General features: G+C 40.3%; 2 protein-coding genes and 1 pseudogene across 3 annotated transcripts in view; 2 read left to right on the top strand and 1 right to left on the bottom strand.

Annotated features, from left to right (window-relative positions):
* SCAMP1 (secretory carrier membrane protein 1) overlaps positions 1-13,109 on the bottom strand; it is a 136,567-nt gene extending 123,458 nt beyond the window's left edge. The window contains exon 1 of one of the 2 annotated variants that reach the window (XM_042941903.1): positions 12,954-13,109. In XM_042941903.1, the coding sequence (XP_042797837.1) occupies positions 12,954-13,010 (57 nt within the window). In that variant the 5' untranslated portion in view covers positions 13,011-13,109. Of the gene's footprint in view, positions 1-12,470; positions 12,548-12,953 lie in introns of those variants that run through there. The other variant, XM_042941912.1, reaches the window with a different exon arrangement.
* On the top strand, positions 11,782-12,983 carry LOC122221994 (extensin-like). Its single transcript, XM_042941932.1, has 2 exons — positions 11,782-12,284; positions 12,453-12,983. The coding sequence occupies exons 1-2, from the start codon at positions 12,254-12,256 to the stop codon at positions 12,701-12,703; spliced, it is 282 nt and encodes a 93-aa protein (XP_042797866.1). The 5' UTR covers positions 11,782-12,253; the 3' UTR covers positions 12,704-12,983.
* Positions 13,110-16,932: 3,823 nt separating the features above from the next.
* Positions 16,933-18,146, top strand: LOC122221990 (annotated as a pseudogene).
* Positions 18,147-18,767: the final 621 nt, after the last annotated feature.

Here is an 18,767-nt window from a genome sequence, read left to right as displayed (position 1 = left end):
GCATGACCTGAACCGAAGACGGACGCTTAAACGACTGAGCCACCCAGGCACCCCTTAAGCAGTCAACTTTTAAAAGGAGTTTTTCTATCTGAGAGTAAATGTATCTTTGAACACTTTCTTGTGAAACAAAATCTGGTGAAATATCCTACTCTTGTTAACCTGGTGGCTAAACTCCCCAGGTCAGTACTTAAAATCAAAGCACCACCAAATCCAGAAATTCTGTACAACAATTTCCTGGGGTTGGGGCGAGGGGCAGGGCTGGGGGTGGGGGGGATGTTCAGAATTCCAATGGTGACATCAAGGATTCATCTCCTGGTAGTTTCCCATGAGTCTGAAAAGTAATCATAAAATTTAAAAACTATTAAACTCTGATGTGTTTTTTTTAAATACCAGATGTCCTTTCCAACAATTGTCAACATTAAACAACCAAGGGCACAACCTTCCAACATTTAAAAAAATTTGCATCATAAAAATACAATGTGCTTTCCTTATTACCCTCAGTTCAAGATGTGATCTAGAACAGCTTCTAAAATCCCTAAGCTTTGTAAGACAACCAGTAATTTGTATGTTTTGTTTTTGTTACTATTTCTGTTAACACTAAAAACTTTAAAAGTTAATAAAAATTAGAGTCTGAGAAAATATAGGCAATTTAGGGATAAAATAAAGAATAATCATATGTTGTAACCAAAGATAATCTTGCACCATTATTTCCTTTATCTGTTATTTTAAGAGCTTCCCATCTTTGCCTTGATTCAAAAGAAAAATTCCTTTAAGAAATATAAAAAAACAAATACTAATGGCAGAAAAATTCAGTAATGTGCCTAAGGTCACTCACGTAGGAGGTAGAGAAGCAAACCTAGACAGCCTGATACCAGAGCCACCCTTTTACCTACTCCTCACTACAATTACAGACAAACCTCTGCAAACTTCATTTAGTCCTTCCTCTAACCTACCTCCCTACCACCAGGCTAGGAGCACAGAAATGCCTGTCTGTAATATATACAGTTCATAAAACGTTTTCTTATAAATTCCATGATAAATGGTGATTAAGTTCCCCTGAGACTCAAATACAAACATTTCCATTAAAAAAATTTTTTTTAATCAGATAGAAAAAAATATGTGATACATTTCTTTTAACCTTGGGGAATATGTTAATTTGCATTTTTACAATATGCCAATGACTTGTAAGCAATTCACTAAAATTTATGACTATTTGAGATGCCAAAAATTAAGCATGCTAGGCCATAAATAAAACCACAAGACAGGCTTAATCAACCTGCAACAAGCATCAACACCTTCAGGAAAATTGCGAATGGTGGTAAAACTATGCTAGAATACCATCCCCTGGCCATCACTGGCCAATATTCCTGACGCTCTTTTCCTCCCACTTTCATTTCTCACCATTTTCTATACGTATCTCACCACTTTCTATATGTATTCCAGTATTCCAAATCACCACCTGAGCATTCTAACCACCACTGGAAGATTCCCATCAGTAAAACGACTACCAATAGCTTGTATCCAACTCTGCCACTTGGAGAAAGTGGAAACTTCCAGTATTTTTGTATACATTGTCTCTACAATATGCACTGTTTTGACTGTGTTTGTGAAGCACAAACTTTTAATAGCTATATATACTAAATCACTTGCATTTAAATGTCTGATTTCTTCTTCTATTATCAAGTCAAAGTTATCAGTGTATAACTATGCCAAATCCTTTCTTTCTAGTTTGATCTCACCAGTACTCAAACAAAATGCACTTTATCATATGCATGCATTGCTTTATTAAAGAGATTCTAATATTTTTGCTTATCTGCAAAAATATATTCAGTAATTCACCTATAATCTGTAAAATAAATGGAAGTTTCTTTTAAGGAAAAGTATCAAGTTAGTCATATTGATAATGTGTTCATAACTGCATTCTAAAAACAAGTATAAAACCCATTATTACATTTTTATAAAAATGTACTAATGCAAGCACAGACATAAGCAATTGCAACACTAGCCGTGGCAATTATGGAAACCAGGCAAGCTAATATACATACTCTAGGGATACTCAGCTTGGGAGCCATTTGCATGAAAGAGAAGGGCTTTTTAGATAAAATATATTTCTTTTGCAAGAACAAAGATTAAGAAAAAATACAGAGATTTTTGAAGAGGGTGCCAAGATCATTCCATGGGAAAAGAACAGTCTGTTCAACAAATGATATTGGAACAAGTGGATATCCACATTCAAAAGAACTGAGTTCGATCTTACCTCACACTATATACAAAAATTAACTCAAAATGAATCACAAACCTAAATGTAAGAGCTAAAACTATAAACACCTTAGAAGAAAACATACAGACAAAGCTTCATTACCTCTGATTTGGCAAAGGATTCTTAGATTTAATATCAAAAGATACAAAATAAAGATAATTTGGACTTAATAAAAATTTATTAAATTTTGTGCTTTGAAGGACATTAACAAGAAAGTAAAAAGACAACTGGCAAAAAAGAGAAAGTATTTATAAATCACATAGAGTTGACTGTGAACACCACTGGGAGTTAGGGGGGCTGCCCCCCTCTCCCCGCCACCAGGGCAATAGAAAATCAGCATATAACTTTTTTTTTTTAATGTTTATTTATTTTTGAGACAGAGAGAGACCATGAAGAGGGGAGGGTCAGACAGAGAGGGAGATACAGAATCTGAAACAGGCTCCAGGCTCCAAGCTGTCAGCACAGAGCCCGATGCGGGGCTCGAACTCACAGACCGCGAGATCATGACCTGGGCTGAAGTCGGATGCTCAACCGACTGAGCCACCTAGGAGCCCCAAGCATGTAATTTTTGACTCCAAAAACTAACAGTCTACTGTTGCCCAGAAGCCCTACTAGTAATAGTCAACTGATAAACATTTTGTGCATTATATATTATATTCTTAAAGCTAGAGAAAAGAAAACATTATTACAAAAATCATAACAGGAAAACATTTATGGTAGCATACTATATTTATTGAAAATGCACGTGTAAGGGAACCCATGTAATTCAAACATGTGTTCTTCCAGGGTCAATTGTACTTGGATAAAAGACTTGTATCCAGAATATATAAAAAGCTCTTGTAATTCAATAAAAAAAAGACAACCCAATTCAAAAATAGGCAAAGGACCTGAATAGATATTTCTCCAAACATACACAAATGGCCAAAAAGCACATAAAAATATGCTCGACACCATACAGCCATCGGAGGAATGCAAATCAAAACCACACTAAGATACTCCAAACCCACTAGGATGGCTAGAATCATAAATAGATAATAACAAGTGTTGACAAGAATGGAGATAAAGCAAATCTCTCATACGCTACTGGTTCCAATATAAAATGGGGCAGCCAATTTGGAAAACAGTCTAGCGATTCCTTAAATGATTGCACATAATTATTATATGACCTAGCAACCCCACTTCTGGTAAATACTCGAAAGAATTTAAAACTAGTGTTCAAACAAAAACTTGTGCACAAATGTTTACAGAAGCATTATTCACAACAGTCAAACGGTCCCTAATTACCCAAATTCCCATCAAATGATGAACTGGCATTACTAACTCTTAAAAGCACCCAAAGCCAAATACCAGAGAGATTACTGGATTGCTCTCTTCATACAGGTTCATTCACAAGGTAGTGTACAGTTCATACACAATTCTTACTGGCAGTTCTTACACAAGGAAGGGGGCTCCAACACTTGTCTACAATGTGAAGACAAAAGCTACTGGACAGTATAGGCTGTCTCAGTAGGAACAAATGAAACGGAAGAAAAGTGCTACGGAGATCTGGTACAGTCAAATCCAACCAACCTCCACACATCATCTTTTATTTCCCTCACCTATCTTAAGTTGGAAAATTTCTCCTTTGTGATTTAATGACATCTCCTTGTATTTGGATTTTCATTACTCTATCACCAAAAACTAGATACAGGTTTAATTAAATCATGTAGACCTGTATTCTATCATTTAGATCTGTACTTTATCTAAATACAGGCTTAATTCTATCATGGTTTTGCCAAGAAAATGTTACTTCCCAATTATCTTTTGGCAATTCTGGTTGAAAGAAAAAGACTCAAGTCATCTCAAATGCTGGGGGAGGAAAGGCTATTTTAAACACACATAAAGAAGGATGCCAAGTTTCAGAGACTGGAATTCTTCAAAATGTAGCTACATCTCTTAAAGTTCAAGAGCAACTGTATTAAGAAACAGGAATTATAGAAAATGACCCTCAGAAGCCCTAGTTAGACAATTACTACTCCAGTGCTTTGTGATTAAGGTTATTTGGCTCTTGGGGTGCCTGCGTGGCTCAGTGGGTTAAGCATCTGACTCTCGGTTTTGGCTCAGGTCATGATCTCATGGTTCATGAGTTTGAGCCCTACATTGGGCTGAGCGCTGCTGTTGTAGAGCTTGCTTGGGATTCTCTGTCTCTCAATAAATGAATAAACTTAAAAAAAAATTTTTTTTAAGATAATTTGGCTCTTTCCTCATGTCTTTCCATGGTTATTCCACCATGACTTCATGATTTTTTTCTCTGTGCATGTTCCTGAGAAACATACATCACTGAACTATCACTGTTCCTGTTAGAGCAAAATTTTGCATCAAGCAATCTTATCTGCTACTGATCATCTAGAAAATGGCTTTCTTTGGGCCAGGTAGCTTCAATTAAGATTAGTCAACTGAGGACAGCATTTTAACAGCCACAAAGCAGAGGACATGATCATCTATATGTAAGCAACCACTTAGGGCTGCTCTCTGAGCAGAACCTGAGGCTCAGAGCATAGCAGCTGCCTAAAATACAAAGCCTCCTATCTAATTTAGATGATCAGACTCAATCCCAACATCAATAGATTACAACAGAAGAGAATTTATGCATCACAAAATGGTCCATAAAAGCACAAAAATCTAACAATTACAGGGTCTCAAAGTAGAAAAAACTTGCAACACAAAAATCTCTACCTTAGCATCTCTGATACTCATCCAAATTCTGCCTGAATTCCTTCAAGTGCTGGTGAACTCCATACCAAAAAAGCATTGTCAGGCTATTCTAACAGATTTTTTTTAATCTTCATGTTAAGACAAAAATCTACCTTCATGTAAACTCTGGCAATTAGCCTTAAACTTTTTTTTCCTGAAGCAAAAACAAATTTATTCACTCCACTAAGAAGACTTTAACTACACGTCCTTTTAGCCTTCTGTAGACTAAACCCACTCAGTAATTTAAAATATTCTTCCTAGGATTTGATTCCAGACCCACGGCCATTCTGACTTCTTTAGGCACATCCTGTTTTGTTCAAGCCACTCTTTAAATATGCACTTGGAATTGAACACAATACCTGCGCGCTGGACAAGAACAGAATATTGCCGATTCATTTTTAGGAACCCATTACTAATTTCGTTAATTACTGTATCACTCTGGGGATTCATGTTAAGAAAGTATCTTATAAAAAAATTTCCTGGATCTGCATTTCAACACTACTGAATATTAATTGTACTCCAAAAAAATATTTTCTTTGGTCATATCAGCAAAAGAATATTTCACTTTCAAAGTTTTCACCATCACCATCTCAATTATGATTATTGTTAAAGTCATGGGATCAGGGCACTGGGTGGCTCAGTCGGTTGCACACCCCACTCTTGATTTCAGCTCAGATCATGATCCAATGGTGACAGGATGGAGCCCTACATTTAGTTTGGACCCAGTTAACATTCTCTCTCCCTCAGGGTGCCTGGGTGGCTCAGTCACTTGGGTGTCCAACTTCGGCTCAGCTCATGATTTCACGGTTCGTAAGTTCGTGCGCCATGTCGGGCTCTGTGCTGACGGCTCAGAGCCTGGAGCCTGCTTCAGATTCTGTGTCTCCCTCTCTCTCTGCCCCTACCCCACTCATGCTCTGTCTCTCTCTGTCTCAAAAATAAATAAAACATTTAAAAAAAATTTTTTTAAAGATTCTCTCTCCCTCTGCCCCTCTCCTACGCTTATTCTTCTCTCACTCTCTAAAATAACAAAAAATTAAAATTTAAAAAATTCTTAAGGCCTTGAGACCAAAATAAAATCATGTTCAAATACTAGTTTTGCCACGTAGCATTTGTAAAAGGTACTCCACCCACACTAACAGCCTCCCATTGTACCTTCCTGAGAAATTTTAGCAGCCATAGGAGATGCTCAAGCTAGACAAAATGTTTTCTAAATCTCTTAACAGTCCTGATCCAGAGCACCCTGACACTGTACCTGAAGAAGATGGTCTCAAAATGAATTACAGATGTGTTTTAAGGGATAGTTTGAACCCTGGAAAAAATTAACAACAAATTGTTAAAGAGATTTGGACCAGCCTCCAGGATCTGGAAAGTTCGCAGTTGCGGACAGACCCTATTCACTAGCGAGGCCTGTGCAGTGGAGTGTAGACCCTTTTATGTACTGTACACCTGATACTGTAAACATACTGTAATAATAATGTCTCACATGGAAACAAGAGAAAACACTGTGCCAGCAGCAAGCTGCAGTTTTAAGAATGTTTTTAGTTAAACATTGAGGAGAGAGGCGCCTGGGCGGTCAGTTAAGCATCTGACTTCGGCTCAGGTCATGGTCTCACAGTTTGTGGGTTAGAGCCCTGCATCAGGCTTTGTGCTGACAGCTCAGAGCCTGGAGTCTGCTTCAGATTCTGTCTGTCTGTCTCTCTCTCTCTCTCTCTCTCTGTCTCTCTCTCTGCCCCTCCCCTGCTCCCACTGTCTCTGTCTCTCTCTCAAAAATAAATAAACATTAAAAAAAAAATTGAGGAAAAAAGAAAAGGCTTTTCACCCAAAGTATCATGTGTGAACCTACAACACACTACTTTCTCTCCTCCTTGATTGTATGAATAACCCTGAGATCACCTCTTAGAACTGGTTTTAACCTTTAGCTGCAGCAGCTGCACTGCCACCTGTGTGTGTGTATGTGTGTGTATATATATCTGTGTATACATATACATATGTATGTGTGTGTGTATATATATATACATATATATACACACGCGCGCACATATATATGACGTTGTACATTGCATGTACCCTTGGATCCCACAGTTTGGTCCCCCTCCCAGCTACCCCTTTAGTATGATGAGTGAACAAGTTGGTAACCTGCACAGCGAGACACAGCTATTTAATCTCTTGCCAGACATCGCCCCTCTTGGCACAGTGCTGTACAGGTCTCTGTAAAAACCCCTTGCTGTCTCAGCAGCCAATTAACTTCTAGTTTACTTTTTCCTGGGTATTTGTTTTGTTTTGTTTTCTTTCTAATCGACATGTGAAAAAGTTCTAGGTTCAGTTGAAGTTCCTGATGAAGAAACACAACTGAGATTTTTTAGAGATAAAATCTGCATATTTGTATTTCAAACAATGTAGCTAAAACTTGAAGTAAATTCCTCCTTTTTTCTTTTGGCTTAATGAGTATCATTTATTCAGTATGAAATCTTTATACTATATGTTCCACATGTTAAGAATAAATGTACATTAAATCTTGGTTAAAAAGAGAGAGAGAGAGAGAGAGAGAGAGAGATTTGGACCAGCCTGGACTATATAAAACAGAGATATTTCAATGAAAAGAGGCTTCTGGACTCCCAACGTTTGGTGGATAAGAAGCAAACTGAAAATGCTACTCAGCTGCAAACATTTCTTACAGAAAAAGAGGACTTATCAGAGACTGGAACCAAAAGCAGAAGAAAACAACAATTAGGCAAAGACTTCTAGGTAGCAGAAAAAGGCTCTATTCAAGAAACATTCATCGCCCCCAAATTAGGGGGGCCCTAACAAATGAGCCTAGCTGGATTTCATACTTGCCAGGGACAAGCAACCGCTAGCTGTCTCCCACTTCTCCCATACTTGAAGGGGAGTGTCTACTGGGGTCATCCTGTATTTGTCTCATCATTTTATGCTGGGTATATCTTTTTACTCCCTAGGTCTGTATCAAGAGGGACACACCTCCTCCCATCAAGGAGTAAAATCTAATGTAATCCTTCCCACTCCTTTTTTAATCTGGTCTGGCTTTGTGTCTTCTTTGACTAACACAATGTAGCAGAAGAAAAATGACTCAAGAAGCCTTTAGCTTCCCCTCTTGCCCTCTTGGAACACTACTCCCACTATGGAAAAAGCCCAGGCTATTCCTAATAGAAAGGCCACATAAAAAAGAACCAATTACTGCCCCCAGTGACAGCCCCAGATAAGTGATGAGACGTAAATGATTCCAGGGAATAACATTCAAAAACAAACTGCCCAACTAAGTCTAGCTCAAATAACAGACTGATGAGCAAATAATTGTTTTAAGCCACTAAATTTTGGGATTGTTTGTTATACAGCAATAGGCAACTGAGACAATGATAAATAATGATGCATCTTAATTTGATGAAATATAATCAGCAGCTCAGTACATGCTTTTTAAAAGTACCAACTTATGCAGTTGGCATCACCACAAAATACCATAGAACATAAATTACTATCACTATGTCCCAGATTAAAGCTGAAAGATAAAGTTAGCAATGTTAGACTATCACAGAAGAAATCCTCACAATCCTTTCCTAGTGCTAGCCAATATCCAGTCATAAATTTTAAATGGATAAGGGAGGAGTGACATCAACTAACTATAAATGAAAACGAAATAGATAGGATCCTTGAATTACAGGTCACTTATTAACAATAAAGTTTTCAATTTTCAACTCGTTCTCAACTCTTAGAACTACTAGAATTACTGTAGCTTAAATCTCACAAGGAATGGTGAATTGTAGCCCACTTTCAAGAGATTATTGTAAGAAAGAATTTTTGAGGCCCAAAAGAATAGAGATCTTTTCTTAGGGGGGAAGCCTTTGTAAGTGACAAAGCACTAGAAGTCAGTCAACCTGGGTCTAGTCTAGCAGTGACCTAGAGCAAACCCACTTCTGTTTGGCCATGATTCCTCAACTGTGACCTGCCAAACACTACTAGCAGCCTCAAAGAGTGTAAAGGAACATGAACTTTTATGAAATAAGTAAGCCTTAGGGAGGTACAGCATAGAGAATGTAAACACAATCATATTATAATAGTGTTGTAACACATGGTAGCTACGCTTGAGGTGAGCATAGTATAACATACAGACTTGTGGAATCATATGTTATATACCATAGTCTAATGGAACATTGTGAGCCAACTTCACTAAATCACTAAGCTAAGAATATAGTTAAATGTGTTTAAAGGCAATTTCTTGAATTACTATTATTACTTATTAGTAATTAACGAATTAAAGCCACCATGCATTGAGCACTTATTACATACTAAATATATGTTCATCTAATCCTATTAACAACCCTATGGAGAAGATCCTATTATCCTATTTCACAAAACAGAGGTATAAAGAGGGTAAGCAATTTTCCAAGGTATCATAGCTAGTGACAAAGCCAGAATCAAATGCTGAGTTGTTTTAAACTCTTGAGCAGAAACCTTTAAATATGTCCTTCTGCTGTCTCTGTATGACAGCCTCAAGTCCAAACTCCAAATACGAAACAAGAATCTGGTGTCAGAAATGCAATCAATGAGCAAAGAGAGTGCCATCAGCAGCTAAGAGTAAGATTTAAATTCTAGTGCCAATTCTACACCACCTACACCTGGGTATAAGACAATGGGAAAGTTAACAATGAGAATCATGAGTTTCTAATCAAGAAGAAATTAGAATGATTGCTACACGTGAAATATCTTATCTCTGGGCTTTTTTTCGTCCAAAGAATGAGATCTCAATAAGTCACTGTAGATTTTCCCTTTCCAGACTTGAAAGTTCTACTTTTTTTAATTACATAAAAATTTATTTCCAAAGTGAGTTTTCCAATCCAATCAATTAGCATATTAATATGGTAAGGCATATCAAAAGATATGAAGGTCTTCTTACCACTTATTAATCTTTCTTTCCTTTGAATCAACTCATTCTGGTACTTACTCATACACTTACACTGACTTATAAGAACCGTATTAAATTATTGATCTCTGGTGATTATTTTACTCTATTTTACTTCTGAAGCATGTCTGTCTACATGTTAGACTAATAGCCTTAAGGATATATATTTCTTCACTATCTATGGAATAAATGAATAACTGAACAGAAGACAGAAAACAATAAATGTTGACTATGGGAAAAATATTTTTCCTCTATAGCTTTAAATCCACATTATAACAACTCAAGAGTAGATTCTCAGGAACACCCATGTAATAATCTATTTTTCAGATTACTACATATTTCCAGTTACTCCAAGTTTCTTGATGCGCAATAAAAACTACTCAAATTCCATGAATTCTTTCAGTGAGCCTATCACAACCACTAGAATCAAGCAGGAGCTCAAAAAAAATAAATTGAATCCAGCAAACAATTTTATAGCAGCTAATAAAATTCTGTAAGCCATTACAGTTACATTATTTAAAGTGATTATCTTCAAATTATTTTCATGACAGTTCAAATGAAGATGATGACAAGTGCTTCTAACATAAAAGTGAAGGAAAAGAAATGTTGAAGAACTGAAAAAGCAATAGAAATCAAACAGCTTTTTAACCAAGAAGAAATCAGGATGGTTGCCAAATGTGAAACATGTATTTTGGAAATATGAAATTTTTGATTACTGAAATACTGGAAATTAGAACAGATCTGAAAAGAAAGATGGTCTTAAGTTAAAATGATAAATCCAGGAACTTTTATCTTTAAGGAGAGAGGACCAGAAAAGCTATTTCAAAAATCACACTTACATAAAAGTAAACCGAAAGAAGAAAGAATAAGCTACAGAGGCAAACCTTTACTTTAAGAAGGGCAGGAGTGCCTCGTGTGACAATTGGTTTCCACCTAGGTCATGATCTCACAGTTCCTGAGTTGGAGCCCTGCATCAGGCTCTGCACCGATGCGATAGGGAGTCTACTTGGGATTGTCTCCCTCTCTCTGCCCCTCCCTGCTCACGATCTATTTCGCAAAAATAACTAAACAAACATTAAAAAAAAAAAAAAAAAAAAGGGCAGCTAGACACAAAAGGAAAGATAAAGGGTCAGATACACAGTGCTATGACAGTTGCCAAAAGCAGGGTATGGTCATAAACAAGTCTTCTGTAGGCCTAAATTATCCATCCCTTGGAAGCATTTTATGGATGAATAATCATTGTCTTGTGAGTGCATCCACTTATAAGGAACAAAAAAGGTTTATAATTTTATGCCACAATGAATGAGTATGGAAAACTACTTTTGGGTTTAGAATTACTACAACAATGTAACGGATGGCAGAAAAGCAAAGTGTCATGGCAACATCAGATGTCACAAAAGAGCAGTCTAGGCTAAGTAGAAAACAGTGTCTTGCCCTAACAAGAGAATTAGCTATATAAAATGAGCCATGAAATGGAATAACCAAATAGAAAACAGCCCAACTGTCAGATGCTGAATAAATAGTATCAATGAATTATCTGAATTAGGAAAAGGTAATAGGTTCTTAATGTTATACCTTCCAAATATTTTTAAATAACGCCTATTTGGCAAGTTATAAGATGTCTGTTCAGAATGTCTATGATTAAAGAACAATATTTTCCACAACATGGAATGATGTAATACCAAATACTAAATTGAGAGGGTGGGCTGTCCTTAAAGTGTAACCATATCAGCTTTAAAGCCTGAAAGTTCCAGGCCAGTTGCATAGAATATTCTTAAATGACTTTACTTTTTTTTTTTTTTTTAAAGATTCTATGGTTAATTAATCTCTACACCCAATATGAGGCTCGAACTCACAACCCTGGGATCGAGTCACATGCTCCACCTCCTTCCAGAATTCTTAATAAGAGATCAAACCACAAGTAACAAAATGTAAACTCAAGCCAGAAGCGACACTTGTGTGACCACAAATTCAAGTTACTCTCTCGTTTTGCGTGACTACAAATTAAGGTGACTATTGCACATATCCAGGAAAAATTAATGTACTTCGACCAAGAGTTGGAAACAAATTACACGTGTAAGCAGCTGAGTTCATTAAGAAAACTGGAATATTTTTTTAAATAGGGATTTACTCAGATGTTGCATTCGCTTAAGCACACAACATCTCAGCCTCCTTCATTTGCCCGTTTCTGTGCCAAGCTCTTCCAAAGCTGGGGTTGATAAGGTTGACTCCAAGAAAGAAGCTCACGTAGGAAATGCAATCCTCACACAGCCCAGGGAACCGGTGACGCACTAGGAGCTTGGAAAACATCCCGTCGTTCACCTTACTAACAGCAGTTAGGTAGGAAGATGGTCGTCCACGTGCACTATTGTTTTCCAGGTGTGTTTGTTTATTTTTAACTCCTGCTTTGATATCAGTACCCTCAACCCCAACCAAATTGGGGGGGGGGGGGGGGAAGGGGGATGGCAGCGCCGCTGGTGGTACGTGGGCGCAACACAAGTTTAAAAAATAAAATCACAACCTTTTTTTTTTTTTTCCTAATTGCAGCGTACTCGGTGCCCTCACCTCTCCTCTACACCTCTGCCATCACTCCACGCAGCTCTTCGCCACCGCCGCGGATCCCCATGACAACCCCACCCGAGGACGATCCCTTTCCGCCGCCTCCCGGCCCCAACCCGGGCCCGGACAGCCACACTCGCCTGTCAAGTGACAACTCCACCTGCCCTGAGCTCTACTCTCCTCGCTCCCGAGAGACGATCCAGGAACCCTCCCGACACGCGGGCCCACTCCCAGACTAGGGCAAAACCCTCGCCAGTCGGGAATGTGCGGAGGGGGCGGCGGGGGAAGGAGCTTAAGACGTTCCACTCCAACCCCCAAACGAGGGGTGCGAGGGCCTGGGCGCGACCCCCAAACGGGTTGCGGCGGCCCTGAACACCAAAACTAAGCGGCTGAGGGGAGCCGAGGAGGCTCGGGGGCGCGAAAGAACTTGTCGTTTTCACAAACAACGACGCGTCGAGGCGGCAGGAGACTGCTGGGGACCACGCTCACCTTGAAAGGGTTGTTGAGATCCGGGTCCGCAAACGGGTTACTGTCGAAATCCGACATCTCTCTCGCGCTTGGCGTCACCCACCGGACCCAGGCGCAGAGAGAGAGACGAAGCGAGGCCGCCGCCCCCCTGCGCGCTCACGTCGCCGCCGCCGCCGCCGCCGCCGCCGAGCAGATCCGGGTGCAGCTCTCGGGGCCACCCAGCCGGCCGCGCCACTGAGCATGCCCGGTGCCACGGGCTCCCGGCCGGCGGCGCAGCTCCCGTTCGCCGTCCCGTTCTTGCGGGCCGGGATCCAGCGTTCCGGGCTTTGGCTACGACCGAGTAAGGACTAGGGGCGGAGGGAGTCGGGAGCGGAGAGCGGGGTGACCCGTCCTACGTACCGTGGGCCTGACTGAGGTTCTGCGCCTTGACAAGGAATGCGTCTGGCTGGGCTTAATTATATTATTACCGATTTAAAATCGGCTCCCTGTGATCGAACGTGACTTGGGAAAGAGGTGGTACTTCGTGAATAAGAAAGACATTGGCAGTATTCCCCCAGGTTGGGAGGGCAGCCTGGAATGCTGGCTGCATACCTGGGGAGGGAGCGGCTATTTAACCACGCTTCCAGCCCAGGACTGCAGAAGCGCGGGCAGCGGTAGAAGCTCCACACTGTTTCCAAAGATAACGTCTCGTGGGGGGGCCTGCCCTCGCTAATGAATTCTGGGCACACACCCCACTCGACCCCACCTGGGAATCTCAGCCTCCAGTCTTCCGGTCCCTCGACTCTAGGTTACTGACAAATCACGGAGACCAGTCTCGCGTTACCGATGCGGACTGGCTCGGCGGAGGTTTGAGAAAGAGGGAAGATACAGTACCAGGCTTGGTCCAGCCCCTGCTCCCATTCTCCGGAATCTGCATAATGGCTACTTCTCCGGAAACCAAGGGGGACGAGGGTGATGGTGACACGAGTTCAGAAATCAACGTCCCCAAGTTAATGTTAGTGGTTGACAAAATGCATTTTTTTTTTAACTTAAAGGTATTTGGGCGCAAAATACACACCTTTGATTTTTTTTTCCTGATGCTCCCCAACGCCAGGGATGAGGTCACCGAAAAATGGGTACGTGAGAAGAATTTTTTGTACCATTTGTTGCCCTACCCCTGAACTCAATGAGAGAGTATCTCTTTCCCCACTTTAATCTTTCTGCTCTAACGGAAAAGCACTTAGCAGATGAAGCGGCCAAGAGCCAGAATTATTCTCACTTGGTAGGTGCCTAAGAATTGGAAAAAACTACAATTAGGCTTTTTAGATTTAGGGGGACCTTGCACTACACAAAGTCACCTGGGAAATGATACTTCTCCCCACTGTGAAAACACTAGCTAGGGATAATGGACAAAAAAAACCCAACAACACACATTTACTATAATCTCTCTTTGGCAAGAGCTAAGTTGAAATATAGGAAAAGAAGCTGCTTCTAAGCAGCTGAGTAGGAAGGTCAGCTAGTAAGTGACAAGAGACAGAGATGATCATGGTAGAGCGACATGATTCTAGATATGAAAAAGAGCTAACGATTGAGATCACCACCCTATATCCTTAGCAGCTGCCATGTGTATGGTTCATTAGCTTAGTGCTCAAAATATGTGTTGAGTTCAAATTCCAGTTCTGATAGTACTGCTACTCACTTCATCTCTTTGAATCTGTAAAGGATTATTTAGGTATTATGTGAGATAGAGAAAAGTGTCTAACATGTACATAGTGCCTAACAAATATAGGTTGAATGTCTGAAAATGGCATGAGGGTCCAACCCATTTGTTCTTGTATGCTTTTTGCTTCATCTCTCCTGAACTTGACCTTGCCCAGATGACCTGCTTCTCTCACCACTCTGGCCCTCGCTCCCTTCACCTATCCTCCAAATGACTCAAAAAATCAGCAGCTATTTATTATGCATCTACTATGTTCCAAAACAATGAGTACCAGTTGAGCCTGCATTGCAGGATGGAAATTTCCAAATACACTGTGTTTACAGCTAATGACATTAGCATCTAATACAAAGATTTACAGACTTGACTGTTACAGAATCACTTGGAATACTTATTAATGATGCAGACACCCACCTCTTCCCATCTCCTATCTTTTAAATTCTGCTTTAACGGATCTGCATTTTTAATTTTTTAAATGTCTTCATCTACAAATACATTATTTTACATAAATGCATAAATGGATTCATAACATACTGGTGTTTTCACTTTTTTTTCTCTTTATTCTTTGTGTCCCCTTCTCTCTTACCCTTCTTTAACAACCTGGTATGATCCTTGCAATATTCTTATAACATTGTATATCTACATGCACATAATATAACATAATATTCATGTAGACATATTACATATACAGAGTTTTGGCATTATCTTGAAAATGGATCATATACATATTTTTCTGCAACTTGGTTTTCTCACTCAGTGATACTTCTGGCAGCTTCTCAGTGAAATGTGCATTGGCAAAGACACAGTCTAAGCTTTCTTACCCCAGTATACCACATAAATATTACCACTTTATTTTAGTTTTTATTTATTTAATCTCTAGACCCAATGTGGGGCTTGAACTCACGACCCCAAGATCAAGAGTCACATGCTCCTCTGATTGAGGGAGCTAGGAGTCCCAACATTGTCACTTTTTATGTGTACCATATCTATAGAAGTGAAAAGAGTTAGGAAGTATGGCCTAATGGGAATCCCTCCAAATCAGCAACTATTTATTCTCTTTAACAATTGCAAACTCAGCATATTTAAAGGACTGGGATGATTCTGATACAGGTGATATGCTGACCACACTCCAGGAACACTGATAGCAGGATGTTCAGACATATGATCCGTGGGTGAGCTTATTGATTAGCTTTCATGAAATTAGACTCCTAGGACATGAGAAATGAAAGGAAGCTTAGTTCTTTCATGACAGAAGAAGAAACTGATTTTGGACAGGGTAAGTAATTTGCCTCAGTGACAAAGGGAGTGAATAGAGGAACTAGGAACAGAACTCAGTTCTCTCTCTCTCTTTTTAATGTTTATTTATTTTTGACAGAGAGAGAGAGAGAGAGACAGAGCATGAGTGGGGGAGGGGCAAAGAGAGAGGGAGACACAGAATCTGAAGCAGGCTCCAGGCTCCGAGCTGTCAGCAAAGAGCCCGACGACAGAACTCTAACTCATGGACGGCAAGATCATGACCTGATCCAAAGTCCGACGCTCAACCGACTGAGCCACCCAGGCGCCCCAAGAACTCAGTTCTCTTGACTCACATTTCAGACATTAAACTGATAGATTTGGTTAATGGCATTTCATATAGGGAGAAGAAATACTATGCCGAAGATACAAAGTCAGCATACAGGAGGCTTCATTTGTTGCACTTTTTCATTCCAGCTGCCTCCTGAATTTGATACAAGAAAGAAGAATCAAAGCTAGTTTCTAGATCCAGCTCTACCATAAACCAGCTTTGTGACCTTTACTGTATCAGTTCCCCTCTCTGATCTGAGTTTTCACAGTAGTCATTCAACAAGTATGAATTCAGCACCTAGTGAGTGGTAAACAACACTTTAGATGTTGAGAATAAAGCAGTGAATGAGATAAAAATGTAGGATCTGTTCCCAAGAAACTTCCTAAAAGACCTAGAACATAGGTAAATGATAGAGTTGTCCAAAGGACCCAAGATAACATTTTATTAACCTATGGCAATGTCTCACCCCTCTCTAACTCGGTTTTTTTCCTTAGACTTTGCTGCACACCCTTATGCTTTTCCCTCAGTCTAACACATTAAATTTGAGAATCTGTTGGACAGGGGTTGTAGGCTGAATTCCACGTTTTCTACACTGGCTAGCATATAGCTGGTAAGTGTTGAGAAAATGTCAAGTTAGAAATTTACATTTCTTACCTCAAAAGATTATCGGACCCTGGGTTCACCAACAGGTTAAAACTGAAAGTCATCATCTCTCACAGTGGATCCTGTCTCAAGATTTCCTGCTGTCACTGCTGCTACTGATACCCACAATACCCCAACAGAAGCATATGTGGCCCTCTCTTTTGCCACTGGCTACATTTCCAGGATGTATCCAAGGAGAATAAAAGCACTGAGAGGTTGCTCTTTTGGTGCCTAGCTCGGCCATGACTCGTGGTCCCAAGAAGCATCTGAAGCAGGTAGCAGCTCCAAAGCACTGGATGCTGGATAAGCTGACCGGTATGTTTGCACCTTGTCCATCTACTGGTCCCCATAAGTTGAGACAATGTTTCCCTCTCATTTGCCTAAGGAACAGACTTAAGCATGCCCTAACAAGAGATGAAGAAGATCTGTATGCAGCATTTTATTAAGATTGATGGCAAGGTCCGAACCAACATAACCTACTCTGCTGGTTTCATGGATGTCGTCAGCATTGACAAGACTGGAGAGAATTTCCGCTTGATCTATGACACCCAGGGTCACTTTGCTGTTCACTGGATCACACCTGAGGAAGCCAAATATCAGCCGTGCAGAAAGAGATCTTTATGGAAACAGAATCCCTCATCTGGTCACCCATGATGCTAGCACCCTCTGCTCTCCTGATCCACTCATCAAGGTGAATGACACTATCCAGATTGATTTAGAGACTGTATAGATTACTGATTTCATCAAGTTTGATGTGGGTAATCTGTGTATGGTGACTGGTGGTGCTAACCTGGGAAGAATTGGTGTGATCATCAACAGAGACACCCTGGTTCTTTTAATGTATTTCACGTGAAAGATGCCACCCGGCTCTCCAACACTTTTGTTATCGGCAAAGGCAACAAACCATGGATTTCTCCTCCCCATGAAAGTGTATCTGCTCACCATTGCTGAAGAGAGAGGAAGGAGACTGGTGGCCAAACAGAGCAGTGGGTAAAATGGTCCCTAAGTGTTGCGATTGGAAGTCTTTATACATAATTAAAGATCAATACAACACGAAAAAAAGGGACAAAAAGCACTGTGGGGTTAGCGAAGTAACAGTCCCCTAAAGATGTCCACATTCTAATCCGTGCAACCTCAGAGTATGTCATCTTACATGGCAAAAAGGGGCTTCGCAGAAGTGACTGAAGTTGAAGACCTTGAGACGGACAGAGTATCCGTGGATCCAACGGATCCAAGGTGGATCCAATGGAATCAATGTGTTCTTAAAAGTGGAAGGTAAATGCAGAAGACTTACTGGTTTTAAAGATGAAGGAAAGGGGGGGCGCCTGGGTGGCTCAGTTGGTTAAGCGTCCGACTTCGGCTCAGGTCACGATCTCACGGTCTGTGAGTTCGAGCCCCGTGTCGGGCTCTGTGCTGACAGCTCAGAGCCTGGAGCCCGTTTCGGATTCTGTGTCTCCCTCTCTCTCTGCCCCTCCCCTGCTCATGCTCTGTCTCTCTCTGTCTCAAAAATAAATAAAAACATTAAAAAAAAAAAAAAAAGATGAAGGAAAGGGATCATGAGTCAAGGCACGTGTGTGGCCTCTAGAACCTGGAAACAGCCTTCAGCTGCCAGCAAGAAAATGGAAACATCAGTCTTAAAATTCTGCCAACAACCTAAATGAGCAAGGAAAGGATTCTTCCCACTGTCTCCACAAAGGAACACAGCCCACCCGATACCTTGATTGTAACCTAATGAGACCCATACACAGACTGACAACACCACCTTTTATCCAGCTCATTGCCTCCCAATTCACCACCTAACCCAACCACAGCTTAACCAGCTATCTTTAAATTACCTTTTCCCAGGTGGTTATATGCTGTTATAGAGGCTGAATGCTCTGAGTATCCTTTAGATAATTACATCATAGGATGTAATTCTTTTAGGATTCATTGG

Source organism: Panthera leo, chromosome A1, assembly GCF_018350215.1.
Source record: "Panthera leo isolate Ple1 chromosome A1, P.leo_Ple1_pat1.1, whole genome shotgun sequence".
Taxonomy (NCBI): Eukaryota; Metazoa; Chordata; class Mammalia; order Carnivora; family Felidae; genus Panthera; species Panthera leo.
This window is presented reverse-complemented; position numbering and strand designations above follow the sequence as displayed.